Source organism: Populus trichocarpa, chromosome 18 (genome assembly GCF_000002775.5).
Source record: "Populus trichocarpa isolate Nisqually-1 chromosome 18, P.trichocarpa_v4.1, whole genome shotgun sequence".
Classification (NCBI taxonomy): Eukaryota; Viridiplantae; Streptophyta; class Magnoliopsida; order Malpighiales; family Salicaceae; genus Populus; species Populus trichocarpa.
In genome coordinates this window covers 13872251-13892454 of record NC_037302.2, presented here as the reverse complement: position 1 = coordinate 13892454, position 20204 = coordinate 13872251, and the positions used below count along the sequence as shown (strand labels likewise).

The window sequence follows — 20204 nt, the reverse complement described above, 5'->3', positions numbered from 1 at the left end:
AACAACTATCATGATTTCAAAATTCGAATTCAATAGACTTAAAAAGAAAACAAAACTTTTTAATACTGAAACTGATATATAAAATTAAAATAAAACTCCTAGAGAAAAAAAAGAGTTAATTATAATTTATTCTCTGTAGTTTGTCATAACTAGTTAATTAATCCATATAGTATAAAGATCAATATTCGGTGTAATGAATAGTTTAATTATAGTGTTGTACGGCTTTGTATGCTTTTAGTGAAATACTAATCTTCATGGAAACGTAAATCTAATCAAGCTGGTTTCTTCTTTTTCTTTTTCAAAAACAAAAATAATCTGAATAATGAAGAATTTTGCAGCCAGCTTCTCACGAATTTCCAACAACCATTCATATTTTTTTCAGTTTTCTCCCAATCTTTTAGTAAAAATCAAACATACTAAAACAAAGACATATTAACTACTCAAAGAAATGCTGATGTGTATAAACTTGATTCTTTTCTAATGCTTGAACTGAACAATATGTCTTCCCAGAGAAAAAGAATCCGATTAGAAGAGCTATAATCTTTGGGACCGGAGCAAGACAATTTTTTCTTTGTTTGCAACTGTTACACAACTAGACAACTGTTATACAACTAGACATCCCTTTACAGAACTGGGCATTTGAGGCCTAAAAAGGAAAAGGAACAATGACAGAGTTCTGCACTGCACTGCATCTACATATTTTACTCATTTTGATTCGGACTGCCAATAACTTCATTCCAATGTTCGTAAACAATTCCCAGGAAGAAGAAACCTAAACTTATCCGCATTCTCTATCAAATATGACGGGAGGTGGACCGCAGAAGCTGAATGGGGTATTGGTCCCATCTTCTTAATCAGCTCCTGAAAGGTGTGCTCCTCAGGTAGCATATCAAAGAGATCATCTCCACTGCAAATGATTTTCTGAATTCTAGAGTAGTTCAAAAATTCATTCCTCCTAACTCTATCTGCATGACTATATGCAGTCATCTTAAACACAAATTCCTGAAGTCGGCGAAAGCAAAAACTACAGTGCCACCCAGAATCAGAGAGAATAAGGTCAGTTTGGCGTGAATGCCGGTAACCGGTGCGAGGGCCAAAAATCTGGATTGTGGCCCGCCAGCTACTGTAATCTACAGGAAACTCAAATGAGTACATGTAGTGCTTGAGCTCAAGGTGCATGGCATGTGGAATTTCATCACACCACTGCAGTAGTTTCAATGTGTGTGGGCTTGGAATCTCATCTGCATCTGACATAATGATCAAGTCACCGTAGGAAATTCCTGAACTGCGGAGCAATCCACTCATAGCTTTCCGCTGCTCAAACTCAAGTACAAAAGGGTCTTCATTTTTTCCACGGGCAGCAATTCGGCCTGAAAATACACCATGGACAATCTTCTCCTTCGCAAAGGCAAATCTAGACCGGTTTGAGTCAAAGAAGAGAGGCTTGGGGATGCCAGTGAAAGTGGTATTCGATTCGAGGATTACAAATTTAGTGATGTAAGGATAAAGCTCGTGCCATCTGATCTCAAGAACGTCTAGCTCATTGCTAAAGATGATGGCATCAAATACACGGCGAGGCTCAGATCGTAGGGACCAACCATGTAGGTGGCAAAGATGTTCCATTGAGACATTCTCTGCATAATAGTGAGGTAGGTGTTTAAAGGGAGGAGGGGGGTTGTCCCAAAGTGGACGTAAAAAGTAGGAGACATGCTGGGCATGTGTGAGGATTCCAATCACACAAATTGGCACAAGTATCAGCAGTATGAAGAAAACAACCTTGAAGGTTACTCTTCTGTAGGCTAAGCGAAGGAGTCTAGGGGCCATGATTTGGTTTAGAAAGATTGAACGGTGCAGTTACATGCATGGTCCCGATTCAGGAAACCCCAAAGCCATGCTTCTTCCAACTTCAGTCACCTACACGATATTTGGGTAGTCATGAATAAGACTGCGATGGCAATTAGAAAATAGTTTAATGACTTGTTTGCTAGACAAAGTTATTAAATTAAAATGCTGCAAACCTAATTTTAGTTTGCTAAACTCAAGGGGACAGTAATCGAAACAAGCTGTGCAGCAACAACCAAGCCTCAAACCCAAACTAGTAGGGGCCGGCTATATTTATCTTTCTGTGTCATTCTGCTTGGATCACAAGAGGCTGTAAAACAAAAGAAACATGAAGCAGAAGTTAAGCGCATTTTGAAATTTGGAAAATGGAAGTCAAGAAAGGTTTTTCTCCTTAAACTTGGCGCAGTAAAGAAAGCAAACAAAACTAGCGGCAAAAACAGAGGGAAAACCCTTAGAAAATTTCCAATAAACAAGTAACAACAGCAACAATCAGTTTAGAACCCTTCACCACTCTTCGAACCCAATTCTTAAAACTCTTATAGCTAACTTCTCCCTCCCCTAAACCCTAAGTGAAATCCATTTACACTACACATATAAATTTTAAAGTTGCAAAGAAAAGAAATGAAACAAATAAAGGAAAGGAAAATTTAAGCACTTGTCTTAAATGTTCAATGTGCACATTCCATTACCTGTTCTATTTCTTCTTTAATAATAAAATCACAATTGTCAGAATTCATCATGCAATGCCTATCGGTTTCATATCCATCACTCCAGAGCTGCCGAGCAGTTCCAAAGCAAACGAATGACAGATATGTAGATAATACTAGGAACTATTTTCAAATCTTTCAGTTGTAATTCTGTTGTATTTTGAACTTTACGTGGATAGAGTTAGCTGTTTGGAATTCAGAGCTCTACATATGCTACATATGCATAAACACATATATAGAGTACACCGGCAAATATTCTCTCTTCCTCTATGGCATCTCTTGTTCCTATCTCTCAACCTGTCTTTTCTTCTCAACCCAATCACTTCTTTACTGTCAAGCTTACATTTAAACATTACATTGTGTGGGAAACAATATGCTAAAATCAACCAATCAATTAATACCCCACCTCTCTGAGAACCCACATAAACAAACCTCTCAAAAACATCATAGGATCTCACCATCAGTCTCCAAGGAGTAACAGGACGAAACACACAGAAGTAGAGCTGGCAAAGCAAACCTAGTAACAACTAGCCAATTAGCTTGAATTTCACATCAGAATTTACGACTGTCTTTGTAATAAACGATTTGATAATAACAGTGCATGATGACAGCCCATCACTCTTCAACAAATTAATGCCATTTTTCTTGTCATCCCCTACCAACCAAATACATAAATAGAGAAAACAATGTATCTAAATATTCAAGATAATTAACCATGCATCAAAATAACAGAATTAAAATCATTTTAACATTAAAGATGCAATAATTTACCAAAAAGAACAAAAACAAGTAGAAGAAGAAAGCAAGCGGGGTAAGAAAATTTCACGATTTCAAATTAAAAGAAAATGATAAAAAGAGTTTATAGTTTCTAAAATATATTTATAATAACATCGCAACATATAACAATAAAGAGTTGACCATTGATTGATCTAATGATTGTCATTAACATACTTAAAACCAAGAGTATTCAAATCCCATTTCTTCAATGAAGTGAAATTCAAAAAGAAAAAACAAGAAACCAAGTTGAAGCAGAGAAGGAAATGAAATGATAAAAAAAAATTAATTACCTCAATTAAACCAAGTTCAGGATCTGGAGATTCATTAATTAAATGAATAGATTCGATGAAAATTTCCCATTTTAATACGGCACCGTTTTCAGCCAAGCAGAGTCGCAGAAAGCAGAAAGCAGAAAGCAGAAATGGAAAATACTTTTATGATGGGAGAGAGAAGAAGACAGAGGGAATGATTGTCAAATAGAGTTCTGTCTGGTTACGTGGCATTTGATCAGTGGAGAGGGTGGTGAAGTTTATGTGAGATGGGTTGCAGTGGAAAATGAGAGGCAGTGATGTCATGTTGGGTTCGTGTCTTGACGAGTATCATAAAACACAGATTTTTTGGGATCTTACTTGATCCTTAACCTGATTCGTGTCTTGACATCAATTTGGGATCTTACTTGATTCTTAACCTGCATTTATTTATTTATTTATGTTTTAATTACTCAGAGATAGATTTTTTTTTACTTATATATATATATTAAGAGAAATCATAAAACACGTAACTTAAACACTGTAGAGAATATTGTCCACACAGATACAGAGAACTGTTCACTATTGCAGTTAACTTGCAATTTTGTCCCTTGAAGAAAGTTTAGGGTGCCGAGGGTGATTTCATCTTTTTTAAAAACCAATTGGTTATTAAAAGATTGCCCAAGGTAATTTTCATTTTTTAAACTTTTTTGAATAGTATAATTCCTTATTTACCCCGTACTCAACAAAATTAAACTGCTCTAATTTTATATTTCTTTTTCATGAAAGGACATTTTTTATCTTAAAATAAAAGAAAATAAAAAAAGAATTCAAAGAAGATTTTTCTTTTCACATGGGTTTTTTTTGCCAATACAATAACCATGTTTGAACTTTTTGCTATGAATAATTAATTTTTAAATAAAAAAACAACAAATATGTGGCCCTCGACTTTTGGCACGTTAGAGGCGCCCATCCTTTTTATGCGACGTGTGCAATGTCTCATGGTGTTCGAATATGCTATTTCATAGTATCATTGGAAGCACCACCTTGCCCTCTTCATCCTAGTACGACATGTAATGGTGGTTGATGAGCGGTTTGTTGCTAGTGATCATTTTTTTTTCTTCCTTATTCTCTCTTTTCCATCAAAAATAAATCCATCTTTTTTTTTTTTTTCAATTTTATTCTTTATGTTATTGACTGTTTATTTTAGTACTTTACCATTTTAAAAAAGTTTTTGATATTTTCAATTTAGTTCTTAAATTACAACATGTCATATATTATTGTTTCCGATTCATTGGTTTTGACTTCTAATTTTTTTTCTTAGCTCTTTTGTTAAAATTTTATTTTTTTAATTTTATTCTTCAATCAAAATTTATATTTTTTAGCCCTCATTTTTTTTTATTTCTTTTTCTTCTTTTAAAGTTGTTTTCTTTTCGATTTAACCCTCAAATGTTATATATATATATATATAAACAATTGTTTAGAAGTTATGTCCTATTTATATATAAAAAAATTACATTCACAATATAATTTGGTTAATTCGACTTTTGCTCAAATTCTGGTTAAATTTATTTTACCAAAAAGTTGATTAGAAATTTAAACAAAATATTTTTAATCAAATCGAACCCACCAAATGCTGTCTTACAAGAGAAAAAATTGTAATTCTAACTATCAAAAGTAGACATCTTTCAAATCTGAGGGATCAAACACTATTACAGGTTACAGATCTCAAAAAAATAAAAGAAGGAAAAACAATTAGCCCTAAAGCAAATATTATATATCCACAAACACTGGGAATATATGACTATATGACTTTAGTTTGGTCAGGCTTTATTAGTAAAAACTTCAGTTCTGTCAGGCTTTGTTCCATGTGTCCATGTTTACCACAGCAGCATACCATTTTGTGAAGAAATTCTAACTGGCAGTATCAAGGAATAAAGGTGAAAGGAAAAGATACGCACAAAGAAGAGAGAGCTCCAACACGAACAAAAGAAACCCATAATATGTGTTTCTTCTATTTTAATCCAAAAAGTCATAAAGTTAATTAGGTTCTTCTTACTGCTAATTAATTACATGATACATAGTCAATTGATTCAAAATTCAAAGCGAAGGTAGAAAAAAAAGCTAATCAGCTGCTTCTCCTCATCAATTTTAGTAGTTGGACTGTCCCAAGAAAGTTCCTGCAAGATTCAAAATGTCCCATAAGAAAAAAACAAATCAGTAACACCATCAATTTGCATGTCATTTCAAGCCCCAGAAGGCAAAATTTGCTTTCTTGAGTTTATGAGCATCACCTCCAAGGTACATCTTCAGCTAGTAGCCAGTCACCTTCTCTATCCTGGTAAGTCAGTCTGTAGTTGCTTGAATTTTCCTGGCCTGTCCCGAATTTCACAGCAAAATTAGGAATCTGTCACTTCTCATGGTCTCGTTAAAATGGAAAAATATTAATTGTAATGTCGAAACTACTTACATATCCCAAACATGTCAAGCAAGGTCTGCTTGAGTGTTGGAAAAGAATGGTGGAGGCTAACATCAATTTTCCTTGCTATTCCTACCCCCTCCATCTTGACCTTAATGTACATATACTTTGATGTTCTAGCTTGGCAATCTTCATAACCATTGTCCACTGCCCGATTGATCTCTAGCGCCCTGCTGCTTTGACGACTAAGCTTCTTCTTCTTGAACTTTATTGGTGGCCACCCCACTATCCAATCACTTTCTCCATCACTTCTGCCCAACCAAAAAAAAAAAAAAAACAATTGTCATAAAACAAAACAACTAGCTATATTTTTCACTTGATTACAGAAAGAGAGGGTATATACTTGTTGGAGGCACAAGAGTTGCTACTATGGTTGTCGAGATCTTTAGGGAAATCATCTTCGTCGTTTGGCTGGTTATTCCAAACCAAGAGAGGTAACGTTTGAGGCCCATCTTCATTTCCTGAGCTCTCTTCAAAGGCATCAATAAAACTCCGTTTCTTGTCATTAGCATTCGTAGAAAACCATGAATATTGACCCAGTTGAAGTTGTCCCGAGCCCAGCAACCCTTTAGGCTCAGAAACATAGCTGTTTAGGTCTAAACCCTTCATTGTTTTCTCACTTGGGAGACCGAGACCAAGTTGAAGTTCCATCTTGCTTAGCTCAGCAACTTACTACGAAGTATAGAGTGTGTGTGTGTGTATCATCCAACAACAACAAAACAAAACCAGAATTCCCAATAAAAAAACCCACAAGCAAGATGTCAAGAACAAGAAAGGAAACCAAGGAAGAGAGAGTTTTGGGTATAAGAGATCTGGGTTTCTTGCTACTAAGGGGTTATAATAGTAGCTTAGAGGGACATAGAATTTATATAGAGAGACAAAATCAAGAGGGATTCTGCTGTGTGTGTTGAAATATGTGGCTGTGGTGGGGCCTAGAGAGTAGAGAGAGGGACATGGGATGTAAGAAGGGAAAGCATGGTTAGCAGGTAAGGGGACAGTGTTTAGGCAACAGTGGTATGATGTCCGAATCAATGCTCCACTTTTTCCCGACCCAGTTGCCCTCTTCGCTTTCGTCCTTTTGGGCGGCACCCACGCGCAAGCTAGTAAAGGTTGAAACCTTAGCTATCAAACATGTCCAAGTGAATTTGACATTCATCAGCAGCAACATCTACACAAAATTCTGTGAAAGATAAGATTGCTTGCCATGGCCCATGGGATGTTGCAGCTATTTCCATGAAGATATGGCCAAGCTAAAAAATTGCCACTGTATCTAAGTTTATCCTCTCCACCTTTTAAGTTTCGCATAATCCTTGGTGTGAAATATTGTAAATATTGTTTAATTTCACATCGCTCAATCATACCAAGTAATCACAACTATGCATTTCATTGCATTAAGCAAGAGAATTCTAGAATATTGCCATTCATTGGACATAACAAATAGTGACAAATTTAAATTTCCAATATGTTACCGACAACGATAAATTAATATCAATGTTGGCTTTGTAGCGATCTTAAACTAGATATGTTTTTAAATTTTCTGAGGTTATTTTTTAAATTGAAAGGAGTGGAAAATCTTAATCTTGTCTATCCTTTATAATTAATAAAAATAAATTTGTTTTGTGTTGAGAAATAGAAGTACCGAACTAAAATTTATAAGTATTATCAATAAATAATTAATTAAACGAGTATACAAATCTACATAAATAGACATAGTCTAATAGTTATATAATCGGTAGTTTTCTTTAATGAAATATATATTCAAGCCATGATGAACATAATTAATTTGATTATTATATAATAGAGAAGAACTATCTTTATTCTATAGTCTAAAATCCGACGATTAATTAATTACCGATAAACAAAAGAAAATGTACATCATTTTGTGTGAAAACGGATGCAATTACTAGCTCGAATTAGCTTGTTTTGTTTTATTGAGAATATTTTAGAAGCCTTTAACTAAGCTTAATTTGTTTTTGCCCTCCTTTTCTCATCCAACTAACCAAGCTATCAACCATAAATTAATTTCCATGAATCTTTCTAGAAACAAAATATAGAATTGAAATTTATGAAAGGTTTTTTCTTTTTATTTCCCCCTTAACCAAGTGGAATCTATTTTTTTTTACATCAGCTCACTACGTACCATCACATGCTAACCAAAAGAGAAAAAAAAAGTTAGGTTAAAATCAGTCTCTTCCTTTTCTTTTTCTCTGGATGCAAAATCTGTCTCTTCTTTCTCTTTCTTTTTTTAAGAAAAAGAAAAAAGAAAAAAGAAAAAAGAAAAAGAGAAAATGTTTGTGTTTCTCCTCCCTCATCACTTCTTTATTCGATAGAAAAGTGAAAATCATTGGATCCTAATTGTTGTCTAACACGCCTCTCACTTGAGTGTGAAAAGTGTACACTTACTTCTCCATTAGGACCGCGCGCATAAGATTCAATACAAAAACCTTGAACCAGTTCTATAATTCAGATTCTTGAGTCAAATCTATGGTCCCATCTTCTTTGTAACATTAGAAAAAGGAACATCCAGCCCTTCTATTTACGGACCACTTACCCGACATTTTAAAAAAATTATTTGGAAATGTAGTAGTTTTCACTTTTAGATTTTTTCCAAGAGTGTATTTATTTTGAAAAAAATATCAAATTGATATTTTTAAATGATCTTGATGTTTCTAATATAAATATAATATAAATATTATAATTCATTTTCAAAAAATAATATTTTAAAAAACAACATCTATAAACCAATATATCACGCAATAATTCACTTTCTAGATGAAGAACACGTATGTTCCTGAATGTATCATTGACATTCACGAATGGATTACACGTTTCATTAGTTGTTATCCACGAAGACAATATATCAAGGGGACAGGGTCTAGTTTAGTTGATAAGAGTAGCCAATTTCATAAGCATTTTGCACCTTTTCTTCTCGTAAAACACAAGTCACGGACAAGCAGAAAAGAATCCCCTTTTGAAACAAATGTAGAAATTCGAATAATGTAGCCAGTCTCCTGTGTGTGTGTGTGGGGGGCTAACCTGAAATCACTGAACATTGATCATGGGTCAATTAGTTTTATAACATAGATTATGAAAGAAGAACATTCAACAGCTGAAAGGGTCCATGAACTTAATTATACTTAATAATCCCAAACGTTGTTAACATCTTAGCCACTATAGAAATTGCTAGCTCTCCTAGCTAGAACTTTCAATACCTAATTAAATTATTATATTATATTATATGATAACTCCATGTAGAGGTTCTTTTTGTCCCTTTTTAATTAAATATGCAAGGAAGAGAGATCATCCCCTCATGACCAAGCAACTAACAACAAAAATGTTCCCATGTCTTTCCCATTTAGGGCAGGCAATTAATATATAATCATACAATAATTAATAAGATCAACTATAATAATCCAAACAAAAACACATCTTCCCTATGTGCTTTGTTTTTGCTCTGTGTGCCGCATGATGATAAAATAACACCAACAGAAAAAAACAAGCAATATTGAGTGTGTCACTTTGCCCCATGTAAACCCGAAACATGCTCACCGCCAGACTCCGTTGTCACAGGAAGGTTGAACAAGATTGAACAGAAACCATGCAGGCTTCACGTGGCTATCTCCCTCACTGCTGGTAAGCTAGACACAAAATGGTCAGGGTCTGGACCGGAGAACCCGCACGGGGCAGTCCTTGGTGCCGCCCACATTCGAACAAGGTGAATGTGATCTATGCCACTCAGCCCTCATTGGGTAGCCCACGTGTTAAATGGTCGATCTTGGGTTACTGAATACAATGTCTTTGGTCAAATTGTACGGAGTTTGAAGAACTTGTGGCGAAGAACTAGAAATATATCCACCACTCACTCTGTGCGGGATCTGGTGGTTCTTCTTGTGTTATGCCGTTTTCAGTGATTAATAATATCGTGTATAGGTGTGGGAAGAGCTAGTGAATAGGGTTTCAAGGTCCTTTTCACACCTACGAGAGCTATCTTCGAGGGGAAATAGGTTTAAGGTCCTTTTCACACCTACGAGAGCTATCTTCGAGGGGAAAATAGGGTTATAAGGTCCTTTTCACACCTATGATAGCTTTCTTCGAGGGGAAAATAGGGTTTTAAGGTCTTTTTCTCACCTATGAGAGCTATCTTCAAGGATAAATGCTATCCAGAAAGCTAAATTCTTAATATAATTTTTTTTAAATATAAATATAGTTTATTTATTTATTTATTAATGTGCATTTCAATTGTGAAAATTCATTTTAAAAATTAATTATATTTTAATACATTTGATACATAATTATTTTAATAATTTGATATGACTTGATTAACTTAACGAGTTTAAAAATAACTCAAATAATTCTCAATCAATCTAATATTAAAAGATGAAATTAAAAAAAATTAATTAAAAATATAAAAAAATAACTCGAGTTAATTTTGATGAACTCACTAAACTCATGACATGGGGTCATGAGATCAAAATAATCTTATAAAAAAATAAAAAAAATAATTTTTTTAAAAAATTCAAGAAAAAAAAATAATGAAAAAAATATTATTGTAATGAATATTTTTTAATTGTGATTCACAAGGCGCGTCTGTGTATTTGGTATAAAAATCTATTTTTACTTTTTAGTAAATATTTAATGAGAATATTTTTTATGTTATTTTTTTTATATAATTTATTTGAAGCAACTATTTTAAATTCTTTTACAGTCTTACTTTATAATCATCACGGCATTTTTTTATTGACTAAGTTTTAATTTAAAAAAGTTATTCTTATAATAAAAAGACATGTTTTCTTTAGAAAACGTAACATAAATAAGAAAAGAGGGTATTGGCTAGAGAGTTTTTTTTCTCATTAATTTAAATCATTTGAATTTCTACAAATATTTATTTTAATTGTGTTACATTTTCATATAAAAATCATGCAATTTATAAAAAAAAACATTTTTTCATAAGAAAGAAGGAAATGTATTAATAAAAAAATAAAATTTTGACCATAATTTTTTTTGAATGTCGCATAATGTTTTTTTCATACAACAATTTTTACTTTGGTAATTAAATCCACTTTTGTTCATACCACAATTTTTTGAATGTCACTTAATTTTTTTTTTTTTGGAGTGAGAGTTGATCAACTGAAAATTCCAGTTTTTTTTTTAAATAAATATAAAAAAATATATATATTTTTAAAAATCAGTACAAGCTAGACCTCAAGCTAGCAAATTATTATATTGAGATGTTAAGCCTAGCCAAGTACGATAACAGTACTGAAAACAACTAGGTTGCTAGAGGTGGTTGAAAATAAACTGATGGAGCCTAAGATTTTACCTAAAGGTCCTAATATTCAAATACCTTATTACCTAAAGGTCCTAATTTATGAGCTAACTTTCATAAATTTCACTCATTGCAATAAGGGCAATAATCACCTTAAAAGTGTTCAAAAGTTACGAGATGCAGTTCTTAAAGTATTTTTTATTTAAAAATATACGAAAATAATATTTTTTAAAATTATTTTTAATATTAATATATAAAAACAATCTAAAAATATAAAAAAATTCAATTTTTTTAAATATAATTGAAACACCACTTCCTCAGAGGAAAAATTTAGTCGGTGGTAGTCGTGACTTTACCATCTCCCTGTTGGGTTGGGTTTCTATCCTTGAGTTAAGGTTTGGTTAAGGTTTGGTTAAAGTTTGGACCTTCTCTTCAACTCAGTTACATGCTTCTGTGTCAAATGTTAAAGATTTGAACAGCGAGATATAAAAAACCTACATTTGAAGATTTTTAAACTATATATATTGAATGTGCCATGTGTTAAAGATATTACAGCACGCATAAGAGAATTGCAATTAAAAAAATTTTAAAACTGATAAAAAATAGAAAAGAAAATTGAATATTAAAGAAATAATATTAAAATTACAGAAAAAAAGTTTTGGCTTTGCAAAATTGAAAATCATAAAAATATTAATCCTCCTATTGGAAAAAAGGCTTGGTTTTGAAGTTATAAATTAAATTAAAATAGGATAATCTTTTCTCCCTCTAATTGGAAATTAATAAAGGTCGGGTTCCTTAAAATTAGAAACTAAGCTAATATTATTAATTAAATAAGCTAATATCGAAGAAATTACATGGTAAGTATACACCCTTTATTCCTATAATTTTAGTTAAATCTCTCTAACATTCAATTTTCTCTTACTATTTTTTAATTAATCTTCAGGTGTGATTTCCTTTTCTCTCAATTAGACACAAATTTGTGGCACTGTCATTCAATGTATTAAAACTGGAAGAAAGGAAGAGAACATTAACGTTACATATAGAACGTAGAAAGGCAGAATCAATGAGAGAATTAGCTTAGGGAGAAAATCCATGAAAAAACGCAAGAACAATATGTGGCATCAACTCTTTGCATAGAGATCCAAAAACTAGCCAGAGCAGAGGGAACATGATCTAGTCAGGGCTTGACCAAATTTGCATGAAGTGGGGCTCTCTCCATTTTGTGAGTGACAGAAGGATTGCCAGCTTGCCAAGTTGATCTCCTCATTGAATGTGGAATTTAAAACTTGAGTACGATCTCTGGTGTTATTTCCAACCATCCAAATTAGCATGGCGACAAACCGATGGCTTATTTTAAGCTAGCCATTAACACCCTGCAGGCTAGTAAGAATTTGATTTCTACGAGAGCAAAATATGGTGAAAATGGTGAAACATATTGACATGGAGGGTCACTTCAAACTCAATCACTTTCATGTACATGGTGATATGCTCTGTCCAAGCTCTTCTTTTCGACTGTATAATTGTGTGCTATTATGGCATGTTTGAACTTTCAAAGCATGTTAGATGGAGTTGGGAGTGTTATTGGTTATTTTTTAAAGTGTTTTTTTATTTAGAAATATATAAAAATTATGTTTTTTTTATTTTTGATATTAACATATCTAAACAATCCAAAAACATTAAAAAAATTAATTTCAAGCAATTATTTTTTATAAAACACGGTTTTCACTGCAAAAACAAATATATATATCTAGTGAAACATCAAGTTTTAGACTGTTTTGATTCTTGTCTTAAAAGTAGAAGGGGATGAGCCTAGTATGAGTGAGTTGAATGGTGATTTAATGAAGAGTGGTTCTTCATTGTTTGTTTTAGTATTTAAAATCGTGTTTGAATGTGTTTTAAAATTATTAAATTAAAATAATTTTTAGTGTATTTTGATGAATTTAATATATTTAAAAAATAAAATTATTTTAATATATTTTTAAATTACACACCCACAGTAATTCTTATTCTTCACTCTGCTTAGAATTTCTAGCACTTGTGTCGAGATGTTATTTTAATTAGACTTCTCAGAAGGTTTACCTGTTGTCCTAAATTTTTAATCAGACCTAGACTAGACTCTGAATAATAACTATGGCCACCTAACATGAGCCCCCCACCCCACCAAAAATATTCAGGCACATACAACAATGTAACCGATTTTTCATTCCACTGTTGGACTTGAGACCAGACCCTGTTTCATTAATTTAAGCTAATGAAAAACAGTTTGGACCTGGCACTGTAATTTTTACCCATAACCCTATAGGCCCATAAATTTATGATTGTGTCTCTGTGTCTAGAAGCAAGAAAATGAGCAAATCACTTGTGTCAGATATGGTCTCTACTCTCTATTCATCAATCTATCACTGAATGGTGCTACGTCTGTGCTGTTTGGTCCAAGTATTCACCACTGCCAGGCATTGCCTTCCGGCAGGGATGCTCAAGAGAAGAGATTGCCTTCCTCTGAACTTTCCTGATCTCTCCTTTCAACCCTAGGTCGTAGCATTCACCACTTGCAATAACTTTGATGAGGGCTCAGGTGATTCAAGGTGGGAGAGTTACCATAAATTTTAGACCCAAGTCTCGGTCGAAGAAAAAAGAGATTGAAATCTGAATTTACATAATGTAGCCTCAATAATTTGCATTCTTATCTTGAATTACCTCAAACTTAGCCACAAGAACCCTGTCTATCACTTGCTAAATGCCTTTGTATGCCTACTACCATATTTGCTCAATGGCCTGATCAGCTTAGAAATTTGTCAAGCTGGTGCAGAATTGAAGTCAACGCTGCTCATTTGCACGAATGCAGCAAATGAGAGTTTGTAAATCCAAAACAAGAATTTCCATAAACGATGCTCTTGTAAATCCAAAACAAGAGTTGGTAGTATTATTGTTCATAGAATTTCCAGCTTTGTTCGACGTAGAATTCTGCAGGAAGCTATTATAAATTCGAGATATGATGCTCTTTGCAAGAGCTGGAACTTGGCTTTTATTTGTATTGGAGTGTTTGTATATTGTACAAACTTTGTAAGCAATTTGCTTAAGTTGATTTTTATCAATGAAAAATTCATTCATAAAAAAAAATAAAAAAATAGAATCTCACAATGATAGCCGAAGCCCTTCAAAGCCCATTTCACGATTGTTATAAGCACAGGCCTGTATAATTTGGTGTATTTTGATAAATGAAATAAGGCAATCTTTACCAAATGGGGATGTAGCTCAAATGGTAGAGCGCTCGCTTTGCATGCGAGAGGTACAGGGTTCGATCCCCTGCATCTCCATTATTTTTTAACATTTTAATTATGCAAACTTTTTATAATTAATTTGGAGAAAATGGTGAGATATCATTTGAGATTACAAAGTAGTTAGTGGAGAAATAGAGTAATTGATAGTATTTTATTAGTTATTTTTTGGGTTTATTTTAAAGAAAAAATAGATATAAAGAAAAAAACTTAGGTAAAAATATTCTTATTGTTTTTGATAAATCATAAATTTTATTATATTATTTTATATTTATTTTAATATAAATTTAAATATAACTAATAATATATCACTTATTATGAGTGATGGCTAGCAACCACCATAGAAATTTCTATGCAAAATCTTGTCATGTCCAATCCAGTATTTTTATATCAAATGCACTGTGAATTATTCCAGCATGAAAATTTGTACGGCCAAAAAACGACGAGAAATTCAACATAGACCCACAAGTTCAAATAATTAAAAAAGACAAGAACCTAATTGCATACATATTAAGTGGCTTTCCAAATGGCAAGGAAAACCGAATCCAGACAAAGAAATCATTACTCCCATGGGACCGGCCTCTTGTCTAGGGAAAAAAGAAAAAGAAAAAGAAAAAGGAGAAATATTAATTAAATACAATAGCGATGTTACGTATATGAATAAGGATCCAGCTTAAATTAAGAAGTATCTTTATCGAGAATATTTTATTTAATAATGATCCTAATTAATTCATATTTTTATTCAATGAATGCGTTCAAAATAATATTGCTTTTTTTTCCATCCATGCATTGATTAGTTATAATAAATTTATATATGTTTTCTATACAATTTTTATTATTTAACATGCATGTGTTTAACATAGTGTACGTAATTATTTCCATGTTTAATTTTAAATTATGAATTTATTAAATTCTTAAAATATATGTTATTTTTAAGCACTTGTTATCTTTTTCCATGCAATAAATCATACAAAGTCTATTACATGTAAATATGGAAATTAGTCCTTTTGTATTCAATTAATTAGATAATATTTATGAGATTTGTAATTCATCAATATCTATCAATTGTCATTTTTTAAGTATTGAAATCACATTAAATAGAAACAGGAGAATCCTGCTGAACAAAAGATAGTGCACGTATAATTGGAGACATCTTCCACCCAGATAATTTGAGATAGATTAGGTTTTGTTAGCATTCTTCTAACTAAAATGGCTTCTGGGTATGAGAGACATCTCTTTGAGCAATGTGAAGGTGGTTGTTCTTTTGGCCTCTGCCGGCTTGTAAAAAATAAAACTAATGGATGATATTAGAGTTAGTGATGGATGAATTTTTTTTGGCACTTTATTAGAAAAAACCTAAGTCCTAGTATAGAAAGTCTAAAGTGATAATATATTGATACATGGGTAGGAGTTGTGTCCATACCTAATATTCCCAGGTTTAACAGGATGTTAGGTTCAAATGATACAAGTCTAGCTCGCTTCTAGACCCAATATTCTTGGGCGTGATTACGAGCTGAGTCCACGTGGGTATATGTATGACAAGTTAAAAAATCCAGCATCCTTAGAGACCTAGCTGCGTGCCAAGCTTAATTGGGCATAAGGTCAACGAGCTGCCAAACTCAGCGCCCTTTAGCATTGCTGCATGTCGAGCCCAATTGGATACATGTGTGGTGAGCTTCCATACCCAACGTTCTTGGGCTCGACTATGTGCCAAGCCCAAACAGAAATGGGCTTGGCAAGTTACCAGACCCATTGCCCTTGGGCTTGGCAAAGTGTTGAGCTCAAGTTGATATGAGGTTGCTGAGCTACCAAACCTAATACCTTTGGATCTGGTTGCGTGCCAAGCCTAGCAGGGCGTAGGTCTGGCGAGTTGCGAGACCCAACGCTTTTGAGATTGGCTACGTGCCAAGCCCAAACGAACATGAGTTTGACAAGATGTCAAAACCAATATCCTTGAACTTGGTTGCACACCAAGCCTAATCAGGAATTAGTTTAGCGAATTGCCAGGCTCATCATTCTTAGGTTTGGCTGTGCACCAAACCCAATTGGGCATGGGTTTGGCTACCTTCTCGACTCTTCGATCTTGAGCTTGGTTGCGTGCCAAGCCCAAGTAGGCATGGGTCTGGCCGTGTCAAGACCTTCTTGACTCTTATTTTGCAATATCCATTGGTCATGGGCTTGGCAGTGTGCCAAGCATAAAAGACTAAAAGCCTAGAGATTATTATTGGCTTCATGTTAAGCCATAAGACTCTATTTGCTTATTCTCATAGCTTTTAACATAAAATGTTAATGTTGGGGATACTTATCTCTTATCTCCTATTAATATTAATGTTAGGGGCAACTCATCCTACATTAATGCAGGTGTAAGAAATATTTATCATTCATTAATATTATTAGAACAAAATTACACTTCAGTCCATCACTTTCACAAAAAAAAAAAAACAAGAATTATGGATTATAATACCCCTAGAAGCACACAATTAAAGAGTTTATGATCTCTATTCTTAACAAAAATACTTTTTTAATTTCAGAGATTTTTTATATCAAAACTAAGAACAAATACTCTGGTTCTTAAGAATAAATGTTCATTCTTTTATTTATTATAATTATTTGTTTAAAGATCATTGACTTTATCATACTAGGGTCCTAAAATCCCATCAAAGATGACTATTTTGCATGTTATATGCTTCCTATAGCAAGGAGAATAAACTATCTTACTAGAATGTATGATTAACCCATAATCCAACCATTAAAATATATATTCTTAAACACTTTGAATTCACTACAAGATTTAACAGTTTTACCGATGAAATTTTTCCGTCGGTGTAAGACACATATTCCATCGGTAATTATATTACCGACGGAATCACAGATGGAAATGATGCGTCGGTGAATCGTTCGTCGGTAAATCCGTTGGTATATTATTGCCGATGGATTTACTGACGGAACAGACGCGTAGGTAATAATATTTTTTATTACTAACGGAATTACCGAGGGATATACCGACGGAATTTCCGTCGGTAATTATATAAAAACATTTAAAAAAATTATTTTATAAAATTATAAAATAATTAAATTAACATAAATCAATACTCTATAATATATACTCAAAATGCTTGGAAAAAAGAATAAGAAAATCAACTCAAACAAATTTGCAACAAATTAATAAAACGAAAAAATAAATTCAACTAAAAAAATTCATATGAAAAAAATGAAGTTGCAATTGCTAAAAATTTAAAAATCCCTATAAATAAATCAATTAAAAATTGATCTCATATGAAAAAAAAATCTCATAACAACATTTATACAATTATTAAGAACAAAAAAAATTAAAAATAAAATAAAAACAAATATAGTGAAAAAAATCATGAAAAAAGAAGAAAAAAGAAAAATCTTACCTTAATGTAGTTGTAAGTGAAGCTAAGGAGAGAAAAAAAAATCATAAAGCATATTAATTAAAAAAAACTAAGAAGATAAAAGAAGAAAGAAGAAGAAGACATACCCCGAGCATGGAGGGAAAGAGAAGGAGATGAGGAGAGAAAAGAAGAGAAAGAAATAGATATTGATGTTTTTTACATAAAGTGAAGAAGAAAAAGAAGAAGAAGAAGTAGAAGAAGAAGAATAAGAAGAAATGAGTTTATCTCTTATGAAATAAGGGGATCCAGACTTTTTATTGGGGCGCGTTAGCGACGGATTTACCGACGGATAATTGAATATTAATATTTTTTAATTATTCTGTCGGTAATTCCATCGGTAATATTTAATTTAAATTTTCAATTTCGTAAAAAGTTTTCAGAAACCGCCAACAATTACCGACGATTTTTCAATCCGTCGGTGATTTCGTCTGTAATATTTAATGAAATTTTAAATAAATTGAATTTTTTCAGAAGACCGCCAAATAACTCTGACGACTTTTCAATCCGTCGGTGATTTTGTTCGTAAAGAACAACAATTAACAGTGCAATTGGAAAGTGAACAGTTCTGGAGCTCTCTGAAAAATATCGACGGAAAATTCCGTCGGTGATTCCCTTTGTAATTGACAAGATGAACAGTGTTCACAGTTTTACCAACGAATTTACCGACGGATTACTGACGGAATAAATTTCGTCGGTAATTCCGTTGGTAAATCATTAATTTTTTTTCCACTGTAATTCCCTCGGTATATACCAACGGAATATTTCCGTCGGTAAAATCCCTCGAAAATTTACCGACGGAAATATTGCCTCGGTATTTCCGTTTGTATTTATCAATTTTTTGGTAGTGATTTTAGAACATCGTCGTTTAGTTTAATGAAATCTTTTAAATTAACAAAATCATATTTTACAGTATTTAAAGTTATTCTAGTATTAAAATAATATAAAAAACCATAGAACATAAAAATATGAGATGTTACTAATGCCGAACATATATAAAAAATACAATGGAAATATTAAAACATAAAAATTAATAAAATTCTTACTAAAATACTTTATTCTCTTATTTATAATTGTTTCTCATAGTTACAAAACTCACATCCAAATGTTTAGAAATTCTCTTCAATAAGAGATTAATTAAGAGTACAAAATATGGGGAAAAAATCATTAAATTATTAAATGAATGGAAACCCCAACCCCCCCCCCCCCCCCCATCCTTATTCCTTCATATATATATATATATATATATATATATATATATATATATATATATATATTATTTTTAGCTGTGTATTATTCATTGAAAGAAAAGTCTTCTGGCTGCATTACTAGGGCCTGGGGTGGGGTGGGGCTTAGCCTAATCAAAAGCACTTTGCATGGAAGAGGACGACAACGGAAGGAAAATTCATGTGATCTATCTTGAATAAAGTTGGAAAAAATATATATATTTTTAGTAAAATAATGACGCAAAAAGGAAGGGATCATATTATAATAATCAAAAGGTAATCTGTGCCCGATTTGCACATAAACATGTATTTAAATCTCTGTGGTGATTAATTAATTAATTATAGCATCCTTTATCCTTATTAGGATACAATAATTGTGTGATGCCGACGTCGACCTAGCTAGGTGATTGTCTACTTTTGTAGAGAATCTACGTGTTTTAACTCATGAGGTCCCTCCTCTGTTTTTGTTTTTCTTGTTAAAGTCTTTTTCTTTGGAATAATTTTAACCTTGCTTTATATTTTCATATCCTTCATTTTCCTAAGAATTTCATGCATGGAATGGGCATCTCGTGGATTGAATTAAGTAAATATCATTAGTGAATTTCATAATTGTTGATATTTCTTGATAAATCATATATAACTATAGTAATATATATATATATATATATATACACACTTGTAAGATGATGAGAGATATGATGATATTTTTTTAATTATATTCTAAGAATTAATCTAAACTAAGTATATATATATTTTTTATATCATTTGATTGTTGTCCCAAATAAAAATGGATGAGATAAAATAATACAAAGAAACAAGATGAAATAGAAAGTGAAAATAAAATTATATTTGATAATTATATACAAGACAAAGTCATCCTTTTATCCATATATTATTTTGCCTTTATATAACAAGTTTGAAACACTAAACGCTTTTTTTTTTTTCATTTCATTATTCTGCATGTCATC

General features: G+C 32.4%; 2 protein-coding genes and 1 non-coding gene across 6 annotated transcripts; 1 reads left to right on the top strand and 2 right to left on the bottom strand.

Annotated features, from left to right (window-relative positions):
• Positions 1 to 457: 457 nt before the first annotated feature.
• On the bottom strand, positions 458 to 3782 carry LOC7459880 (uncharacterized). 3 transcript variants are annotated; one of them, XM_024589523.2, is made up of 4 exons: positions 3617 to 3779; positions 3008 to 3066; positions 2019 to 2152; positions 458 to 1914 (listed from the first exon to the last, which is right to left on the bottom strand). In XM_024589523.2, the coding sequence occupies exon 4, from the start codon at positions 1822 to 1824 to the stop codon at positions 733 to 735; it is 1092 nt and encodes a 363-aa protein (XP_024445291.1). In that variant the 5' UTR covers positions 1825 to 1914; positions 2019 to 2152; positions 3008 to 3066; positions 3617 to 3779; the 3' UTR covers positions 458 to 732. The 3 variants fall into 3 exon arrangements, with proteins under 3 accessions (XP_024445291.1, XP_002324640.1, XP_052305195.1); XM_002324604.4 differs by lacking the exon at positions 3008 to 3066 and having other exon boundaries at positions 3617 to 3782; XM_052449235.1 differs by lacking the exons at positions 2019 to 2152; positions 3008 to 3066.
• Positions 3783 to 5558: 1776 nt separating this feature from the next.
• LOC7470082 (auxin-responsive protein IAA29) lies at positions 5559 to 6915 on the bottom strand. 2 transcript variants are annotated; one of them, XM_002324603.4, is made up of 4 exons: positions 6397 to 6915; positions 6045 to 6304; positions 5869 to 5950; positions 5559 to 5754 (listed from the first exon to the last, which is right to left on the bottom strand). In XM_002324603.4, exons 1-4 carry the CDS (start codon positions 6702 to 6704, stop codon positions 5703 to 5705), a joined length of 702 nt encoding a protein of 233 aa, XP_002324639.1. In that variant the 5' UTR covers positions 6705 to 6915; the 3' UTR covers positions 5559 to 5702. The 2 variants fall into 2 exon arrangements, with proteins under 2 accessions (XP_002324639.1, XP_024445755.1); XM_024589987.2 differs by having other exon boundaries at positions 6045 to 6301; positions 6397 to 6903.
• Positions 6916 to 14563: 7648 nt separating this feature from the next.
• Positions 14564 to 14636, top strand: TRNAA-UGC (transfer RNA alanine (anticodon UGC)). The gene has a single exon. It is a non-coding gene; the product is annotated as a tRNA-Ala (tRNA).
• The last annotated feature ends 5568 nt before the right edge of the window (positions 14637 to 20204 follow it).